The 20649-nt window shown below is 43.3% G+C and overlaps 1 protein-coding gene across 1 annotated transcript; it reads left to right on the top strand.

Moving 5' to 3' along the window:
* Nucleotides 1-2227: 2227 nt before the first annotated feature.
* LOC137150693 (cytochrome P450 3A9-like) lies at nt 2228-20614 on the top strand (the record flags this gene model as incomplete). The annotated part of the gene is made up of 12 exons (XM_067544669.1): nt 2228-2398; nt 10224-10317; nt 10826-10878; nt 12915-13014; nt 13600-13713; nt 14018-14106; nt 15081-15229; nt 16047-16174; nt 16992-17079; nt 17831-17991; nt 19167-19393; nt 20419-20614. Coding segments are annotated over exons 1-12 (1470 nt in total), but the record flags the coding sequence as incomplete, so codon positions are not given.
* Between the last annotated feature and the right edge of the window lie 35 nt (nt 20615-20649).

Below are 20649 nucleotides of genomic sequence, written 5' to 3'. Positions count from 1 at the left end.
CTCTCTGTGTGCCTGACCTGTGGCATCCCTATCTCCCATATGAAATCAGTGCCTGTCCGCTTCCCTGGTTACACTGCCCAGTAGCTGCCAGGTTAGCGGCTCCCAAACATTTTCCCTGCCTGACCCCATTTTCAGAAGTGTGGTTTCTCACTACCCCAGACAGCATGGAAGTTGCCATTTCAAAATGGTGTCCTCCCTGCAGCGTGACCTCACATGCACTGTACATGCAAGGTCACGCTGCAAGGAGGATGCTATTTTGCTTCACAAAAGGGCGTCCTCTGGACTGCATGACCTCACAGACCTATGGTGTGTGCGAGGTCTGCGTGGAGGGTGCTGTTTTGTAGAGCAAAATAGCATCCTCCATGCAACAACACCTTGTGCATACGGTGCGTGTGAGGTCACGCTGTGCAGCGGAGGCCATTTTGTAAAATGGTGTCCTCTGCACACTTGGGATTGCCGTGATCCCATCTGCTGATGAAGTGACCGCACTTGAGGTCATGACCCACACTTTGGGAACTGCTGTGCGAGGTGGTTTAAAATGCCTGACTTGTTTTGCTGCTCACAGCTCTCACACCGCTGCTTGGACACCTGAACTTTGCAAACCTCAGAACAACTGAATCTACTTTTCTACCACTGAGCAATACTATTGAGAAATACCATTGAAATACCACTGAGAAATACCATTGAGAAATATGCCTAGGGGAGGTCACTCCTTGCTCAATGTCTGGAATGAGGAGAACATCCAGGCTGATTTGCATTGAGCCAAATGCAGTGGGTTGTTGACAGCCACACAAAGAGTACAGAGTCCCTCACAGATTTTTTGTGTGTGTAAAGTTATGTCTCTGCGTGAATGGATCAGGGAACTGGAGGTGGGAGAATGAATCACTCATCTCTAGGTCACTGACGTTCATCTGGCCCAGATCAATATGACCAGAAGTTATTATCTATCAGCTGTTTCAAGGCTTGTTTGAAACAAATCAATAGACACAATCAAGTTGGTCTGGTGTCTCCAATGCATAACTAAGGCTAAGATTTTTTCTCAGTTATTTTTAGTAAAAGTCACGGACAGGTCACGGGCAATACACAAAAATTCCTGGAAGCCCATGACCTGTCTGTGATTTTTACTAAAAATAATGGGGGGTAGGGATGAGGGCGATAATGAAGCCCGAGGGGGGATGAGAGCCCTACCCCCACTGCAGGAAGAGGAAGATAGTGATAGCTGCCAGTGATAGCTGCCAGCTTGGTCTCCCTAGTGCTGGGGCTCTCAGCGCCCCCTTGGTGGCTTGGGGCACCAGGGTCCACCCCTTCCCATGGCTGGAGGCTGTGGGGTCCGCCTAAAAGTTGTGCCCCTTCCTCCCCCTGCCTGTGGTGGGTCTGCGCTGGGTCTACCTCCACCTGCAGCAGATGACGGCTGTGGGATGCCTCGGGTCCCTGCCACCTATGGTGGCTCAGAGCCGGGGGTCTGAGCTGCCTGCCCCAACAGACAGCAGCAGGGTCTCTGCCACAGCGGCAACTCGGAGCTGCTGGGTCCCTGCCATCTGCAGCAGCTTGGATCCAGGAGCCCCCCACCTTCACCCCTGTGGCAGCTGAAAGCTGCCCCCTCCTGCTGAGAGCGCTGGGACCCCCGCCATTTGTGGCAGCTGAGAGCTCCCAGGTTGCTGCAGCCCCCAAAAGCTGACAGCTTCCGCCCTGTTGCCCCAGGTAGGTACATTTTCTTCACAACTGTTAGGAATAGAAACTATTGTTTAAAAACAAAACCTTCAATTCTACAGAAGCTAATTGGGCCATGAGAGAAGCCCATATATTGCACCTGGGCTACGAGAAATGCTCCCATATACTGCACCCATTCCCATTCTGACTCCTGTTCAGACAGCTATAATTCTGACAGCTTCTCTTGGGATCACTCTATTGTCACTTTATTTCTGCATAGGAACCCACTGGATGGGTACTCATTAAAATTAAATATTACACCGGAAGAACTTTATCAAGAGAAAACTGGAATAGCTGACTGTGTGTATAGTAAAGAATTTGCAGTGAGGATCTTTGTAGTACTAGAGATTAGATTCATCTGATCTTCTGTCATGAGACCTAAAAGGTAACATTCCCTGTCTAGATTGGCATTCACTCCACCCCTTTCATTACATAAAGGAATAGTTCAAGTTTCATTCAGTCACTGAGTCACATGATTAGAGACAAACAAATAAAATGCTGCAACTCTCTGTTCGTTCCCTTAGAGTTCCTCCCAACTCTGACCAGAGCAGAGGGAGGAAAAAAACTGAGAAGAGAAGGCAGATAGAGAACAAGAAACTGAGAGGTAGAGAGCTAAAATGAATCTTCTTCCTAGCTTTTCCATTGAGACCTGGGCTCTCCTGATTGCACTCCTCGCTCTCCTGATACTGTAAGTATAATTTTACACATTGCTTTTCTACTTGTGCTGTTTTCAAATTCTTGAAGGACTTCCACTGTTAATTTAAATTTTACTAGTCTTTTCATGGAATCATAGAAGTGTAGGACTGGAAGGGATCTCAATAGGTTATCTAGTTCAGTCTCCTGCACTCAAGGCAGGACTGAGTAATAACTATACCATTCCTGATTGGTGTTTGTCTAATTTGTTCTTAAAAACCTCTAATGACAAAGATTTCCCAACCTAGCTAGGCAATTGGTTCCAATTAAGTACTCTGGCAGTTAGGAAGCTTTTCCTAATGTGCAACCTAAACCTCTCTTGCTCAAAAACCAGTAGGAGAACACTTCAATCTCCCTGGACACTCAGTAACAGACTTGAAAGTTGCCATACTTCAACAACAAAACTTCAAAAAGAAACTCCATTGCAAAACTACAGAGCTGGATCTCATATGCAAACTTGACACTATCAGACTAGGTCTGAATAGAGACTGGGAGTGGCTAGCCCACTACAAAAAATAATGTTCCCTCTTTTAACATTCACATCTTCTCATCAACTGTTGTGAACAGCCTCATCCACCCTGATTGTATTAACCCCGTTAACACTCGCCCTCCTCACTGTGATGTAACTCACCCATACTTACATGTGTATATATACCTACCAAACTGAAGTTTCCACTTCATGCATCCGACGAACTGGGTTTCTGCCCACAAAAGCTTATGCCCAGATAAATTTGTTAGTCTTTAAGGTGCCACAGAACTCTCGCTGTTTTGCTAAAAACAGACTAACACGGCTAGCCCTCCGGAACTCTCTTGCTGCAATTTAAACCCATTGCTTCTTGTCATATCCTGAGAGATTAAGGAGAACAATTTTTCACCCTCCTTGTAACACCTTTTATGTACTTGAAAACTATTTTCATGTCCTCCCTCAGTCTTCTCTTCTCCTGACTAAATAAACCTTATTTTTTTAATCTTTCCTCATAAGTCATGTTTTCTAGACCTTTAATCATTTTTGTTGCTCTCCTCTGGACTTTCTCCAATTTCTCCATAACTTTCCTGAAATGTGTTTCCTGGAACTGTACACATTAGTCCAGTTGAGGCCTTATCAGCCTGGGGTAGAGTGGAAGAATTATCTCTCATGTCTTGTTTACAACAGTCCTGCTGATACATCCCAGAATGCTGTTACTTTTTCTGCAGTAATGTTACACTGTTGACTCATATTTAGTTTGCACTGCCAGGTTCCTCTTCGGCAGTACTCCTTCCTGTGCAGTTATCTCCCATTTTGTACGTTTGCAACTGATTGTTCCTTCCTAAGTGGAGTACTTTGCATTTGTCCTTATTGAATTTCACCCTATTTACTTCAGACCATTTCTTCAGTTTGTCCAGATGATTTTGAATTTTAATCCTCCAAGGCACTTGCAATCCATACCAGCTTGTTATCATCCACAAACTTTATAAGTGTACTCTCTATGCTGTTATCAAAATAATTTATGAAGATATTGAACAGAATAGAACAGAACCCGACCTAGGATCAATCCTTGCAAGACCCCACTTGATATGACCTTCCAGCTTGCTGTGTACCACTGATAACTACTCTCTGGAAATGGTTTTCCAACCAGTTATGCATCCAACTTATAGTAGTTCCACCTAGGCTATATTTCCCTAGTTTGTTTATGAGGAGGTCACGCGGAACAGTATTAAAAGCCTTGATAATATTAAGATACCATATCTACCGCTTCCCCCATCTACAAGACTTTTTACCCTGTCAAAGAAAGCTATTAGTTAAAATTATTAAGATATTAAATATGAGGTTGAAAAATTAGTATTATATTATAATTATAATATTATATTAATTATGTTGAAATAATGTTTGTTTTCAAACATCCCATATCCATAGAATCCTCAGCCCCCGACCAGCAAGGCCTCTCTGGTTAGTAAAGTATTTTTCAAAATGTCTGGACAAAGGGACTGACCACCCATCTTTAACCCAAAGAAGAGAGATTTAGATTATTGTCATGAATTGTTAGGGTCTGGTTACTAAGAATCAAAGTACTAACAAACCCTAGGTTTTGGCCCCATTGTGTTAGGTGCTTCGCAAACATATAGGAAGAGACGGACCTTGATGATCTTACAATCTAAAGGTTAGTCTGTAACAGAGAGGCTATGCACTAGCTCATGCTATTATACATCCGTTCTGCAAGATCAATGGAAAGACAATAAAGGAAAACAGCATCCATGTGAGCAATTTGGAGGTTGGCAACAGACCCTGGTTTTCTCACATGCCAGTGCTGTTCTTCTATTAATGGCTCGCAGATGACTGGGGTGTGCATGTGGCTGGAGTTTGTTCTGAGTGGAATTCTTTGTAGCTTCTGGAAGCTTGAAGGTGCTAAGAAGTTGGTGAGGGAATCTTCATATTAAGACTGCTCCTCCCAACTACAGACTACACTACAGACTTTTGTCAACCAAAGTCAGCTTTTGCATCAAAACAGTGGTGGTGTACCCATTGAAATCCCCTTTTTCTCCCTCCACTCCCCCCCATTGGATGACCCAACTCCCCTGATTTTTCGACAAAATAAAATCAATTCAACTAGAAGCGTAGAACTTTTTGTGCCAAACTTTTAGCGACAAACTGTCAGTGTAGACACTGCGCTTGGTTATGTTATGGTAAACAGCCTGTAGGAAGTATCCTACCTTGCCCATTCTGACCACTCTGGTCTTCAGTTTGATCTCCTCTGCCCTGCAGCCCTCTGCCCCTCCCCCTTTAAAGTCCTAGGAATTTTTGAAATTCCACTTCCTAATTGGTCAGCATGGAGAGCTCACATCTCATCTTCCCAGCTGACTATAGCAGCACCACACACCAAATGCTCTCCTGCTTGGAGCACACCAGGGCTTCTGGATCTGACTGGCATTTGGAGAGTGGAGGCTGTGCAGTCCCAGCTCTGCTACAGCCGAAGAACTACGATATCTACGGTCAGATTTCTTGTTTAATGCTGGAGAAGGGCTATGAACGGATCATGCTTTTGCGCCATGGAAGGAGCTGCGGCAAGGGTACCAAAAGGCTAGGGAGTCAAACCATTGCTCTGTTGTGGAGCCAAAGACCTGACACTTCTAGAAGGAGCTGGAAGCCATCCTCAGCAGCGACTCCACCTCCACCACCAACGCACCCGTGGATACCTCTGCGGGCCTGTACACAACAGACACCAGAATCAACTGGTGAAGAAGCTGTGGAAGAGGCGTTGAGTTGGAGGACGATGCAGAGCAGGGGACTGGAACATTTGCTGACACAGGGAGCCAGGACTCTTCTCGATCCTGGAAGCTTCAAACCAGCCCCAGCCCTCCACCTCTAGTGTGCAGGATGCGGAGGGGAGCTTGGGCAAGTGATTTTTTTGAGCTGATGCTGCTCTGTTATGTGAGGTACAGCTGTCCTTTACCATGTTGGATTATACAGCTGGTTGAAGGGATAGAAATGCACAAGAGTAGCTGTGTTTGTATGTGCTTCCCCCTGTTCAGCTAGGAAGTGTGGCAGAAACGTGTGTTAATGCACACCAAGATTTCACAGGAATCCTCCAGAGCTGTGTTTGTATGGGCTTCCCCCTGTTCATCTAGGAACGGGCAGTTTCGCGGCGGAAACAATGACCGCCGTCGAAACCCTTCCGCCATTTCCCCATTTTCGGCGGCATGGTTTCACACGGGCGGGTGGGAGGGCCCTTCCGGCGGCGGCGGATTCAGCGGCGCACGTATCACCCAGTCTTCCGGTAAGTACCACCGCGTACCACCAGTTGAGAACCGCTGCTCCAGAGAGATCTCTAGACACTTTCCTGGAAGTACTCACCAATCCTCTGCCAGAGATTCCTTGGCAGATCTGATTTGTTTCTTTCCTCATTATCGGAAACTTTCCCATGCCAATCCGCAATCACTTGTAGAGGGAACAAAGGGGCACACAGGCAAGCAGCATAGGGACCTGGTTTGAAGCTGCTCACATGGAGGAGATGCACCCTAGCAACCCTGCTTACTCGCAGGAATGAGATATCTACTTCTATGGCCCCTATCTGTGGAAAATGGTGGTACAATTTGAAATTTTGTCCCTATCTACCTGCATCAATACCTCAAACAGCCACCCAGAACCTTTTCCACATCTTGAATGCCTCCTCACCCCGGGCACAACTCACCATGCCCTGGCTGATCGTCGAGCTGTGTGCTTCTCAGGGGACAGTGAGAAAGAGGTGTATTTTACAGTAATGAATCAGCGCTGTTACTGCGTTCACAAAAATGCTTCTGTTCATTGTTTACTGTGCTTGTACAGATGTGCCCTTGAAGTGAAACCCCTCCACATCTGCCGAGCGCCTTCCACGATAAAAAAATCACGCACGGAGAAGCAAAGAGGAGATGTTCTAAGAACTCCTCCAGTCCTCTGAGGCAGAAAAAAAAGAAGGCATGGAGACATGTTGTGTCGGATAGGCAGGAGAGGAGGGAAAACCAGGAACAAGTGATAGCAGGTCACAAGCCCATGATAATAGCCTTGGAGGAGCAAATAGAGCTGCTAAAGTCCCTCACAATGCTGCAGACTGAATTCATGCATGCTAGTCCCCACTTGCAGCCAATACAGAACTGCTTTCCATGCCCTCCTCAAACTCCACTCACACTCCTAGCAAATGCCCGGTCCGTCTCGGTACCCCGTTCAATCCACCCCTTCAGACTGCTTCCAGAACGATAGCTGGACTTACACCCAGCTATCATAGCTCACACTGCCCCTCACTGCTTTCTCCCCTCCAGTCCAGCTTTTTGTGTGTGTTGTGAATAACTGTTATTTAATAAAGACATACTCTGTGAAGAATAAGCACTCTTTATTTGTCTCTTGCACATGGTGGTTGCAGCTCACATTGATACGAAGTGCAAGTCAAGTCATAGCATGGCACAGCACTGTTTACAAAGACACCTTATTGTTGTGCATTGTCAAAATGGCTCCTCAAGGCCTCCCTGATTCGAAAGGCTCCCGGTTGTGCCCCTCTAATAGCCCTGACATCTGGTTGTTCATAGTCAGCCACAAGGTGATCCGCCTTTGCACTCCACACAGTCACTGCTCATCATCCCAGACCTTCCTGATGATGCGATATCACCACTCAGTGCTTGTTTCACATATCCAAAAGCAGTGGTGCACCTTGTGCAGATGCTCCGTGAATGCAAACAGTAATCTGTCATTGTTTGTGCGCATGGCACACAGCAGGTCGGGTGCCTCGGATTCCTGTTCCAGTTGGGAGCTCAGGATATATTGCATGACCAGTCGCGATGGTTCAGAGCACTGACAACAACAGTGGAGAGCAGTGCAGGATCCATCCTTTCAGATAAAGATGGTGGGTGCTCAGGAAACCGGGGTGCTGAAAAATGCTGCTATATGCAGTCAGAAACACATGGAATGATGGGACGGAAATCACTGCATCATGGGACATTGAATCCGCACCCATGGTGCACTGCGATCCTCTCCGCCTTCCTACAACACCTACTAGCATAAGATGGCGAATTGCACAGTGGGATAGCTGTCCACAGCGCACTGCTACCACTGATGCTAGAGCTCCAACTTGTGGACATGCTTCGGCGATACAAAGTGGACAGGCACAAGCGTTGTAATTACAGCCCTTTTTGATCATCACTTTCTAGTGTAGATAAGGCCTCAGTGATGCAGGAAAAGCAGCACAGATACAGACTATACCAGAGTTAGACAAAGACTGCAGGTTTTTAGGTATAGAGCCTAATAGTTAATGTGGTCAGTAGTACAGTCCATTTATTTGCTGTGTACTGGCAACTATTCAATGACATCTGCCTTCTGAAACTATTACCCATATTCTTGAATTTTTTTTGTGTTACTTAGATTGAGGAGCCATTCAAGGACCCTTCTTGGGTACATTCTGATCTTCAGTTTGGGGGCCTTCTCTGGCCCCAGTTTTTCATACTACAGCAATTCTGTGGCCATTTAAGACTTCTTGGTTGTCATTGTGTTGCATTCTAGATCAACAGGGATAGAACTGCTTCAAAAAGACTTGCCTCTGCTATTTGAACTGAAATAGAACATCCACTGCGTATTTGCATTGGGCTTATGACTCATAATTGAGCACTTTTGAGTCTGTCTAGGGCAGTGGTGCTGTTCAGGACATAAGGTTTTGCTTTACTTTCTGTGCAATAAAACTATGTAAACCAGTTCAGTGTGCTATTTTCCATCCCATACGTTTGGGATAGCCTGCATCTCAAACAAGCTGAGAGGAGGACTCTTCTGTTTGTTTTCATTGTTCGAAAATGTATTGGTTATACTCTGGCATTGCAACAAGTGTGTTGTTCTGTGTTGTCCTGGCTACATTTCAGTCTTGCCCTACTAATACCTGGCACTTCTCTAGCACTATCAATCTGTGGATCTCAAAGCATTTTACAAACACTGGTGAGCCTAAGACTCTTGGGAGCGAGGCAAGTATCATCATCCCAATTTTAAAGATTGGGAAACGGAGCAGTGACAAGTTGGTGACTTGCTTTAATGTCACAGCAAGCCAGTGACATACCCTGAAAAAAAGCTCACATTGCCTTTCTTCTAATTCTATGCTACGCCCACTAGGCAGTGCTAAACCCAAAGGGTGGCTGTATTTCAGTGGCGAGCAAACAGTCCCTGTAGATACATGCACACTTGGCCCAGATTCATCAAAACTACTAAATGCTCTGAACAGTTCCCACATGCAAACTGAGGATAATGATATTCCCACATGCAAACTGAGGATAATGACATTTCCTTTTTCCTTATCCTTTGTCTGTCTTGCGTGTCTGGATTGTAAGCTCTTGGGGACAAAGATTCCCTTACAGTGTGTTTGTACAGTGCCTATCACAATGAGACTGATTTCAGCTGGAGTTTCGAGGCATGATTATAATACAAATACTAAATAGTAATAACAGAAGGAGGTATAAGTTAAACTTCCCTACCCCAGCGTGGCTTCTAGCATTCCAGCGAGGAGTCGCCTGGAAGAAGGGCAGACTGTATGGTTGCTGTTGTTGTGACCCAAACAGGCCTTTGATATAGTGTTCTTGACAAGCATTGGAGCTATACCATTCATTCAGTGACAAAAGTTCTCGCTTTGGAAACTGGTAACCTCCATCTGAAAAGAAATATTTTGAAAAGTTCTTTCAACATAGCCAAACACCAGCTTCAAAATGCTGCAGCCCAGATCTTCATAGAGAAGCAGAGCGCCCTCAGGTAGGAGTAATAACTTTACAACATCAAAAAAGGATGCTTCAGAGGAGATAAATCTGCAGCGCCGTCAATAAAATACAAACAGACTGGGATCCCTGACACACCACAACACTAACACTGAGCTAAGCACAGGGAGAACCATACATGAAATTAAAGTGCAGCTTTCACAAAAGCCCTGCTCAGGCCTTAACTTCCGGCTCCATTTTGATTTCTCTGCTACTACCTCCCCTCTCAAAAAAGCTTTGTTTTCAATTTTATTTATTTCCCTCTCTGGCTCCTCTCCATGAGCTGGCAATGAGCCTAGAGAGGCCTCTCTTTTGCATTTTGCTAATGGCTTTTCTTAATGGAGCACCTATTCCTTTAGGAAAGGCTTGCTTTTACCTCAGGGCAATCTCTCTGAAGGTTTGTGGTGCAGCTGTGAGGTTTATCACTAGCTGTGTTATTAAATAGCTATACAAAGTACTTATTTTGGGATCATACTTGCCAGCTTCCAGAGTGAGCTAATGCAATGGCTTCACTGCCTCTGGATAGGCTTTGAGATCTTCCAGCCCCAACGTCACTGTTCTGAAGCTTCCAGATTCTTCTGTTATTTTTACAGATATGGGATCTGGCCATTTGGTTTTTTCAAGAAATTGGGTATCCCTGGGCCAAAGCCGCTGCCTTTCTTTGGAACTGCCTTGGAGTATCGTAAAGTGAGTGTTTGAAGGCTTCTTCTGGCTCCAGAAATATATGTCCATCATATGGTAGCTAGATTTGTACATTGCATTGATAAGTTCTTCTGTGTGCTAAGCTTGGCTCTAATGAACAGGCTGTGTAGGACCCAGTGCAGAATAACGTTTCTGTAATGCAGACTATAGTGTGAAGGCCTGGGTGAGCTGCATGGTGATTGCCCAAAACAGGGGAACACACAGGTGGCTGGTCCGCAGTTACTATTTACTGAGTTCCTTGCAAACAGTTTATTTACAGACTCCTTAAGATCAAGCATGATACACACCTAGAATTACTAGATCCAGCCATGTTCTTAAAGGATCCTATCCCTCGCAAAGACTTTACGAGTCATACAGGTCTCAGGGGCTGCACGGGAGTGCTTGACCTGGTTGCCAGCTCTAGACTTTTAATCCTACTATAACCCCATTCCCATCCCCTCCTTTGGAAACCCTGCTCCCTTTCTAATTCCATTTTAAAAATCTCTCTCTGCAGGGTTTCTTGGAGTTTGACACCACGTGCTTTCAGAAATATGGAAAAATCTGGGGGTGAGTATGTTTCCCGACCAATACTGTTGATGATGAAAAAACTCCATGGAAAAAGGACATCTCAAAGGCCCCAGTCCTGTAACTGGATCCTCGGTGGTGGATCTTGTCTCTATGTGGAGCCCCAATAATGTCAACGGGGCAGTGACCAGATGCAAGCATCCATTCACACGGATCTGACTGCAGGATACGAGCCACAGACATGTTCCACACATGTCAATCTGAACTCTCACATGAAAGCAGTTCAAAATCAGGTGCAAACGGCCAGCTGTTGCTCCAACTGAAGTTAATGACAAAACTGACATTGATTTAAAAGGAAATTTGTACTTTAGGAATCCAGTTCTCCTGGATTACAAACTGTAAAGTAAGGTGTATGTATGTCAGATCTATGCTGTTATTGTATATAGATCCCTGTTCTACCAACTCTGTTTCTGTCTCTAACCTGTTGAAGTGTGATACATTTGCATTAACACTGGTCTTATTCTACACTGGATATTCCCTACAGCAGTGGGGCTACATGCTCCGTTGACCGCCACTGAATCACCAGGTAAGTGTAGACCAGGCCTAAGAATCTTATGAAACGTGTCCTTGAAAGAGTGAAAGTGAAGGTGCCTACTGCCTTTAGTAGTCAGGGTTCTGTGTTCAGCACCCCCCATTTCTCACTGATTTTAGAACGTATTTGGTCTTCTAGAAGATTGGAGCTTTTCTTTAAAATGTTTTTAAAATTTAAAACAATCCCTTTGTTTCCACATTGTTTGATAACCAAGTTATGGTGACATCTTGCTCAATGGTATTTGTTTATGATAAATCTATTGTTATTCTTCAAGTTACATGTGAGATGCATGTGAGATGCATGTGTCACAAAAAATGTATACTATTGTTCACTTGGTTTTGGAAAGGATTTTGCAGTACAAATCTCAGACAGGAAATCTAGGGATTGATTTATGAGGAAAATTGAAAGGAAGAAATGTTTTGCTTGGGCAAATGAGGAACCGCAAAGAACTGTCGACATGCATTTGAAGACCTAAGCACCAAACAGGGGGAAGAGCATAGGCGTGCGCACGGGGTGTGCCGGGTGTGCCCAGGCAGACCCTGATGCAGAGGCATCAAACATACGTCAAATGTACGCAAACCCTTTTTATCTGGTCCACGTATCTTTTTGATGTGTCCCGCGGCACCATCTTGCTGTGCCGCCGAAAGAGCGGAGGGCGCGCAATTTCTCGGCAGACACAGCGAGCTCCCGCTGAAAAAGAAGCAGCTGAGAGATTTTACGGTGGCGACTAGGATGCCGCGAGAATTCCGCAGGCAGGAAATTCAAATGTGGCCCACCGGTGGAATTGAGTTTTGCCCTGGGTGCACAGCCTAATGAAAATTCCCTGGGTGAATGAATACTCTAATGAAATGTGCTGCGCACGCCTATGGAGAAGGGTTTACTAGTGATCTCAGCAAGATTACATAAATGAAATGGGATGAAATTAAATGAGTAGCATCAACTTTGTACATTTGAGAGCACTTCATATGTAGTCATTTTCACTGTTTCCCCTGAATAGTCAGTTCCTCCTGTTCTTTGCATTGGTCTTTAATGCAACTACAAGAAATAGAAAACTAATTTAAAACACAATTGTAATACTATAAACACTAACATGGGAAACTGGGAACAGGTATTGTACCTAAAACTCCATTTAACTTACTTTTTTTGAAGTGACTAAAATAGGACACCTGGTGTCCCTGTGTGTAGGCTGTATATTGGGGATATCTGTGTTTGAGGGAGAGATTTTTCAGACAGGCATAGTCTCTCAAAGGAAACATTCCTGGAGTGGCTGGAAAAGGCAGAAATAGATGGTGGTTGGAAAGGCCTTTTCCGTCTCCAGTTTCTATGATTCTATACATCTGCATTTCCAGTCAGTGCACTTTGCTGTAGAAGCTGATGAAGACTAGAACTTGTAGCTATCAGAGAAACACCACAAAGGAGCTTCTGTGTACCCCCTGACTTTCACTGAGATTAGTTAATCATTAATTTTTATTTCTTTTCCCCATAGGTTTTATGATGGCAGGCAACCTGTGCTGGCTGTCATGGATCCTGCAATAATTAAAACTGTGCTGGTGAAAGAGTGCTTCACTACCTTTACCAACCGGCGGGTAGGCTGGTAATCAGTAATATTAAACAGAAAGATATAATAAAATCATAAGAACATCAAATTCTGTAGTTAAACATCCTAGGAATGCATACGATTTCTTTCAGAGATGCAGAATGAATGCACACCTGGGATTAATCTAAGTGGCCACTGCATATCACTAAAAGAGCGAGGGGGAGGCAGACCTCAGCTGTAACTGGATACCCAGGCTGTCAAAGAGAGCTGGTTGACTCCACTTTAAAAGCAGCTTAGGTTGTTTATTTTTATTTATTTTTTAAAAAGTATTTAGGGCAAAGACAGCTCTCGGTTACACCAGTATAAATGAGAGCTGCATTTGATCATGTGTGGGTGCGAGTATACGCGCACCAGTCTGAGTTCTTGTGTGCACATTTGTGCAGGTCTCTCCCAGTGCATGTGGAATTGGTGTTTTCATGTAGCTACATCTGCCTGAAGTGTAAGCAATGTGTGTGGTTTGGGGAAGTGCATGTGTGTATATCTGGAGGGCAAAGGATTGCTTCATGTATTCTTATTTTTTCTAGAGAAACTCAATAGATTCTTTTCAGTTATAAACTTGCCTTTGTCACCCCAGAATTTAGGTCTAGTGGGAGTGCTGGAGTCTGCTGTCTCCCTAGCTGAGGATGAGCAGTGGAAGAGGATTCGCACTGTGCTCTCTCCAACCTTCACCAGTGGGAGGCTAAAGGAGGTAAAACCCAGAGGGGAGCAGTCACAAACTAAACCATGTGGTCAGTGCACTGATGGCGTTCAAACTGAAACAGTTGCAATGGTGTGGTCTCTTCAGTCAGATTCAAATTATTAAACTGGCCTGTTTCATTTGTGCCTCCTAATGTAAAAAGAAGGAAAAAGGATTAAAACAAAAAGCCCCAGACAGCAGAAATGGAACAAGTCTGTAAATATTAATGAATCTCTCCTCGGCTTTTTAGAAGCTAGGCTTAATGAAGAAGTAAAATTTCACCTGTTTAAGTCATGTCCTATGATTTGCATTTCAGATGTTTCCCATTATCAAGCATTACGGGGAGGTTCTGGTGAAAAATGTTCAGAAGAAAGCAGAAAAGGAAGAGCCTGTGGCTGTTAAGGAGTGAGTAACAGTTGACTGAGCACCAAATCTTGTGAGCAAGTCTTTGGTTCATTCATTACTGACAATGCAGATTGGATTTTGGATAAACCAGACTTCTGAAGTGATGAACAGGGCTAGCTGAAAAACCAGGATGAAATTTAAAAGGGAAAATTTAGGCTAAATCTCAAGAAAATCTTCCTGGGGTGAACCCTGTGGAACTGGTGGAAACCCCAAATTTGGCACATTTTAAACTAGAGTGGAAAAAAAACCACTAGAAAATCTAGTCTATCGAACAACCCTGCACTGACAAGGAGATTGAGAGGATGGTCTAAAAGGCCTTTACTCTCTAATATCTATAATTTAATACATGAGGACCATAGCTCAGGTTGTGTGCTGGAGGCTGACATATGGGGGTGAGACAAAACTATTTTTGTACAGGTGTGCGTCCATGAAGATTCTTAGATGGTGGATTCTTTTCTCTTTTTGCCTGTGTTGACCCAGCACATTGGGGCACAACCAGAATACAAATAATAAAGAAATACTTCCTGATATAATATTATTTGAATTCTATTTATTTATTTATTTTTTTACAGCTCATTTATTCTACCACTGGAGCACACACAGATTTAATATCAGCTGTCAGCAGGACTAGGGCTCACAGCCTCTTGAAAGGCCATAGCCAGCTGACAAGATATTCACAGGCACTTGAATAGGTCTGATTCCACCAGAGGCCAATACATTACACTATGTAATATCCACAGTAAGGCTGCTAGATTCTAGACTCAAAGAGTTCTAAGTAAAACTTTATGAAAATCTACCCCTTTCCCTATAGATGTTCTCCTGGGGTTGACTACCTTGCCCCCTTTTCAGCAGCATGAAGAAAAGTCTCCTGAGGGTTTTGTTTTCTTTAAGGAGATGTAATATAGGAAAACTGGTAATTACCTATTTCAAACATTAACGCCCCGATCTGTGTTCTGTTTTCTGTCTTTCCTCAGCATCTTTGGAGCCTATAGCATGGATGTTGTCACTAGCACTTCCTTTGGTGTGAACATTGACTCCATGAACAATCCCAATGACCCTTTTGTCAAGGAAATCAAGAAACTAGTGAAGTTTAACTTTTTTGATCCACTCTTCATTTTGATATGTAAGTTGGCTCCTGCTCACTAAAAACTCCATTTAAGTGTTTGATTTTGAACAGTGACATTATGACTTCAGCATCAGAATTACACAAGTGGTCTCCTCTATACCTTAGGCAATAAGTCAATGACGAAGCAATTTTCTGTCCACAATAGAAGTCTCAAGGGTCATCTTGGACAAATTCTGCTCTAATTTATGCCCATACAATCCCACTGATGAGAATCATCTGGAATTATGCAAGTGCTATTAAATTCAGAATTTGGCCTATGTGTTGTGGGAAGGATCACAATGCTGCAGGGGTGGGGTGTGGAGATGTTTATTGGGACACGAGATGTTAGTGAATACCAGAACACTGAGGTCAGTCTGAAATGACTGGAAGAATTTCAAAACTTTTGGAATATTTTCATCCTGGTCAACATCGATGGAGTATTGCTAGTGCAAATGGGAAGAATGTCCTGCACTCAGAATATGACTCATCAGTTTCAGAGACAGTGCCTCCAGTCAGATGTGGTTCAAGATGGTGGAATGTTCTTTTGCTCTCATGTACATTTAGGGCTAAATTATGTCATTTGTGCAGATACCTGAATGGGGGGCAACGTGGAGCCCACTTGCTCCACAGGGAACATGGTGATGGATGGGCTGGGACCTCAGTGAGGCCCTGAGAAGCGATCAAGTAGCACCATCATTTAGAATGATGTAGCCTCATCTTGTTAATAAAGATTGCCAGCTGTTCTAATTAATACTTTTCCATAGGTATCTTAGGTGAAATGGACTTTTGTTCCCTAGACATTGCTTCATTCCCAGTTATTTTGTCTCCCTTCTAGTTGTATGCCCATTTCTCATTCCCATTCTGAAGAAGATGAATGTGAATTTTTTCCCCAAAGATGCCATAGAATTCTTCATGAAGTCATTCATCAGAATGAAGGAGGAACGCAAAAAGGAGGCCAAAGGGGTAAGCAGGACTCTCCCAGTCATGATGCCAAAGAACATTCTCTATTCAATTAGCCCAAGTGAAAAATACTTAATTGCTTGAGTGAGAGTCTAGCAAAGGTCCACAATAGAATGTGTGCATCAGTGACCTAAACCTATTTCAGGGTAAAAGCCAAGCAGATTGGATTGTAGTTTGGGCACGCAAAGATTATGATTTACAGCAAATTATGCTAAGGAGCAGACATGGGGAGCTGGAGCAGACAGAGGGAGAGATTCCACTGAGTAAGCAGTAGAGCTGTGCATGAATACAAATATTCAGGGCAGTGACATTGATATTGTGGCATTCAGGAGCACAATCCCCAAAAGAGGTGGTCTTCACTCTCCAAAAAATGACAGAATCACATTTATCTCCCTGCTGGACTTCCTCTCCCCCAGAGTAATCCTGTGGTAAGGGAGCTACTTTTAAAAGTTGCTTTCTGAGATGTAGTTGTTACTTTCCCCTAAAATTGTAAAGCTGTATTAACGAGGGTGCTTTGCAAACTGGACAAAAAAGTTTGGCTCTGCAGTCTCAGATATTGCTCATCGTTCCCTGTGATAGCAAGAGACCAAGTCTGCCGTCCTTGCTAATAACTCTTTGGGACTGGGCAGATGGAACCCTCCAGAAGTTTCATGTTTTGAGCCACTGTAACAAGAAAAGTATTTGCATTCTGCTGGGTCCCCTCACCACTCCCGGGGACTTTAAAATACAACGTTTGTGTTCTGAGACCTATCTTTCTGAGCCTTCCATAGGGACTCTCTCACCAGACCAGCTCTCCTCTGAGTGGTTACTTCTTTTCCAGGGCCGAGTGGATTTCCTGCAGCTGATGATTGAATCCCAGAACTCTAACACAAGCCATGAAAGCAATGGAGTTAATCACACGTATAAAGGTAACACCAAAAAAACCCCCAAACCCCGCGTACTTGTGAGTGCCTTAGGGGGCTGCTGAAGTGCGGGAAATATGAATAGGTGTGCCTCTTGGAGATGAAATAGAAGGTTCTTCCCCCATGTCCAGCTGGGTGGAGGAATCATTGACACAACTGGAGTACATACATTTTTGTCCAGCACAGAGTTAGATGGGGACAAGTTATCATCACTTTTATGTAACACTTCTTCCACTAGCAGAATAGAAATCATGCATTCCAGGCCAACTCCTGCCATATAATCGTTAGCGTTGGCCAGTGAACAATATCTGATACCTGCCAATATGGTAAGAGGCAAAGGCCAGCTCTGCCCCCTACCTATTTGTTTGCATTGCATCACTATTCATTTAAATAAAACTGCTCCCATTACAATGTAGTTAGAAATAGTCTCAGTTCTTTTCAGAACTGGAAAATAGCAGGTGTCCTATGACATTTATGTAACCACAGAATACTTGGACTTTATAACCTGAAAGTGAACCACAGCAAACGTTGCAGGAACCCATGTTTTGCGTAGTGTGGTCAGTATAAACCAATCAACAATACCAGAGATTACCAATCAATCATTAGTCCCTGTTTAACTTTCCCACCACCACACCCCATCAGCTCTGCCCATGGGTTAATAATACTAAAAAAAAAGATATTATGTGTAAGGAGCACAGCCTACACGCTGTTGTGTTTGGGTCTCACCTTTTCTACCTGTTTTTCTCTCTTCTCACAGGTCTGACTGATCCTGAGATTCTGGCACAAGCATTTATTTTTGTTTTTGCTGGATATGAGCCTACCAGCAACTCCCTCTGCTACCTGGCTTACGAACTGGCCATCCATCCTGATGTGCAGCAAAAGCTGCAGGAGGAGATAGACTCAGTTTTACCAAACAAGGCAAGAGAGTGTTGAACGCTCAGTGATTGTGCAGAGCCTCTTTAAGATCAGTTCCTGCCCCCCTCTAGCTAAGTCAAGTTGATGAGACTGTTCTTTAAAGACCTTAAATACATGTGCTAGAAAACTACCATTTAATAAATACTGACTCTGCTATCCTTTGGAAGCTGTGATGGGCACACATTAAGAAATGTATGCTTTCACCAAAAGGAGAGCAGATAACTTGCCTCCAAAATGGCATATGTCCATTTCATGTGTGTTACATAAAATATCATGTGTGGAATATACGGTGACTGTCTTGCAAACGCCCTACCATAACTATTACATGTATAATAGCTGTTGTGCATTTCTCAAAATCTCCAGATGATATATGAGCAGAAGGGAGGCTGAAGGGATGATGAACATGGATAACAGTAGCCTGGCAATACCAGGGATTACAAATCAGTCTTTAGTACAGTTTTTAAATCTCCAATCTCAAACCCACACCAGTAACTCTGCCCATGGGACAATAAAATAAATCCTTACTAAGTCAAATATGTATATTATAATAATATATACACACACACATCTTGTTTTTCTTATCACTGCTTGTCTATATGTTTTCCCCAGAACACCCTTTCTTCTACCTATTTATCTCTCACATCACAATTCACACACTCAACAAGGGGTAAATTACATCTAGTTACTTTACCGTGTTAAACGACAATGAATTGTTTATGAAGCAGTAGCAAAAGGAAATAAGGAGCGATAGGGAGAAGAAAGTTACACTCACAGAATGAAGATGATAGATGGGAGATATAGAGCATTCTTGGAACAGTTCAGGAAATTCATACCATTGTTCATGGGTACTAATTAGTTAGTGTTTGTGATCTTACACTGGACTCCTACATGTTTCAAGAGATGCCACTCTTCAAAATGCATTGGCCACACCAGGAGGCTCAGAATTGTTGACTTTAAGAATAAACTGTGTTTCCAGAGATTTCCAGTAACTTACATTATTTAGGAAAGGAAAATGAAGGTAAATTCATCGTTCACACTGAACATTCAATCCTGCATTGAATGTGGAATGTGCAATGTGACAGATGAGAGGGGAGGACGTGATAGTTTCAACACTGATCAAGTGAAAATTTGATCAAGACTCTCACATGCCTGACAATCTTTTTTCTATTTCCCTGAAGACTCCTCTCACCTACGATGCCCTGATGCAGATGGAGTATCTCGACATGACAGTGAATGAAATCCTTAGGCTGTTTCCTCTTGGAGGACGACTTGAAAGAGTCTGTAAGAAAGACGTAGAAGTAAATGGAGTGATCATTCCGAAAGACACTGTGGTTATGATCCCACCTTTTGTTCTGCATCGTGACCCAGAATACTGGCCAGAACCAGAGGAGTTCAGACCGGAAAGGTACAGAATCTATATCTATAGGCAACGAGCAATATAATTATCTCTCTTATATATATTACTTCATTCCTAAATATTAGCCTCTTACAAACAAATTCTTATTGTGTTTAATCTTAATACCTGCTTGACAATACAAAAGCTTGAGTGGATTCCTCATTATGAAGACACACTACACATGGTTCCATAGTTAAGGAAGAATTGAATAGCAGGGATTTAACAATTCCTAAATTAATTTTAATAATTAAAAGAATACAGCATATCCTCCCCAGAAGTATAGCCCTTATTCTCTGAGTATGGAGTGAGCTATCTGAGATTTTGCAAGTACAATATAGGTTGATTAATTTAGGAGTTAAAATTAATTTTAAAAATTGGTCCTTTTGAGAAATTTAGAACCCATTGTCAGATTATTTCTTTCTCACATCTTAACAACATAATAACACTGACACCTCAAAACTTCCCATATAGTCAAAACTCACTGAAATCTTCCATATAAGCTATTTTTTGAAAACCATTAGGATTAATGGTAATTTTTCCCATTAGTATTCATCAGTGAAAGTTTCTCTTTCAGAAGGGGGTGGCTATAGAGAATTCCACGTAGAACTGCCCTTTTTCAAATTGATACCATCTCTCATTGGTCTCAGTGGGACTGAGGTCATAACTTGCCCACTGCCATTTTCAGGCCACCTGCCATTGTTCCCAAAGGACTGGAACAACAGACTGCTGCCTTCTGGCTTCACTCAGACTGTGTGATCATTTTGAAAGAGTGGAACTCATGATGCTTCTAGCCCATGTGCAAAGGATATAATTTAGGCTTTGAACTCAGATCCTCCCTCCACCCCACCCTGAACATAATAGGGGGCTGTGTAATTATTAGACTGCTGGGATAACCAAAGATGTGCTATTTCTAAAAGCAAAGTTTCTCTAGTACGCAATTAGAGGTTCTTTAAAAAAAGAGAGGAAGGAGAGATACTTGGCTTCCTTTTTCTTTGACTCCCTGATTTCCTTCTTACACTTGTGACTGGAACCAGGTTCAGTAAAGAGAACAAAGAGGCCCTGGATCAATACACATACCTGCCCTTTGGAGCTGGTCCCAGGAACTGCATCGGAATGAGGTTTGCTATCCTCTCCATGAAAGTCGCTATCACCAACCTGCTGCAGAATTTCACCATCAAACCCTGCAAAGACACCCAGGTGAGAAACCCAGATTTACATTTGAAAACTCAGGTGTGAAAACCAGATGATTATTTACTGGAAACAGT

Source organism: Emydura macquarii, unplaced genomic scaffold (assembly GCF_026122565.2).
Source record: "Emydura macquarii macquarii isolate MOO-44397 ecotype Brisbane River unplaced genomic scaffold, CSIRO-AGI_Emac_v2 contig_1022, whole genome shotgun sequence".
NCBI lineage: Eukaryota > Metazoa > Chordata > Testudines > Chelidae > Emydura > Emydura macquarii.
The sequence above is the reverse complement of the archived record's forward strand: the minus strand, read 5'-3'. Positions and strand labels throughout refer to the sequence as shown.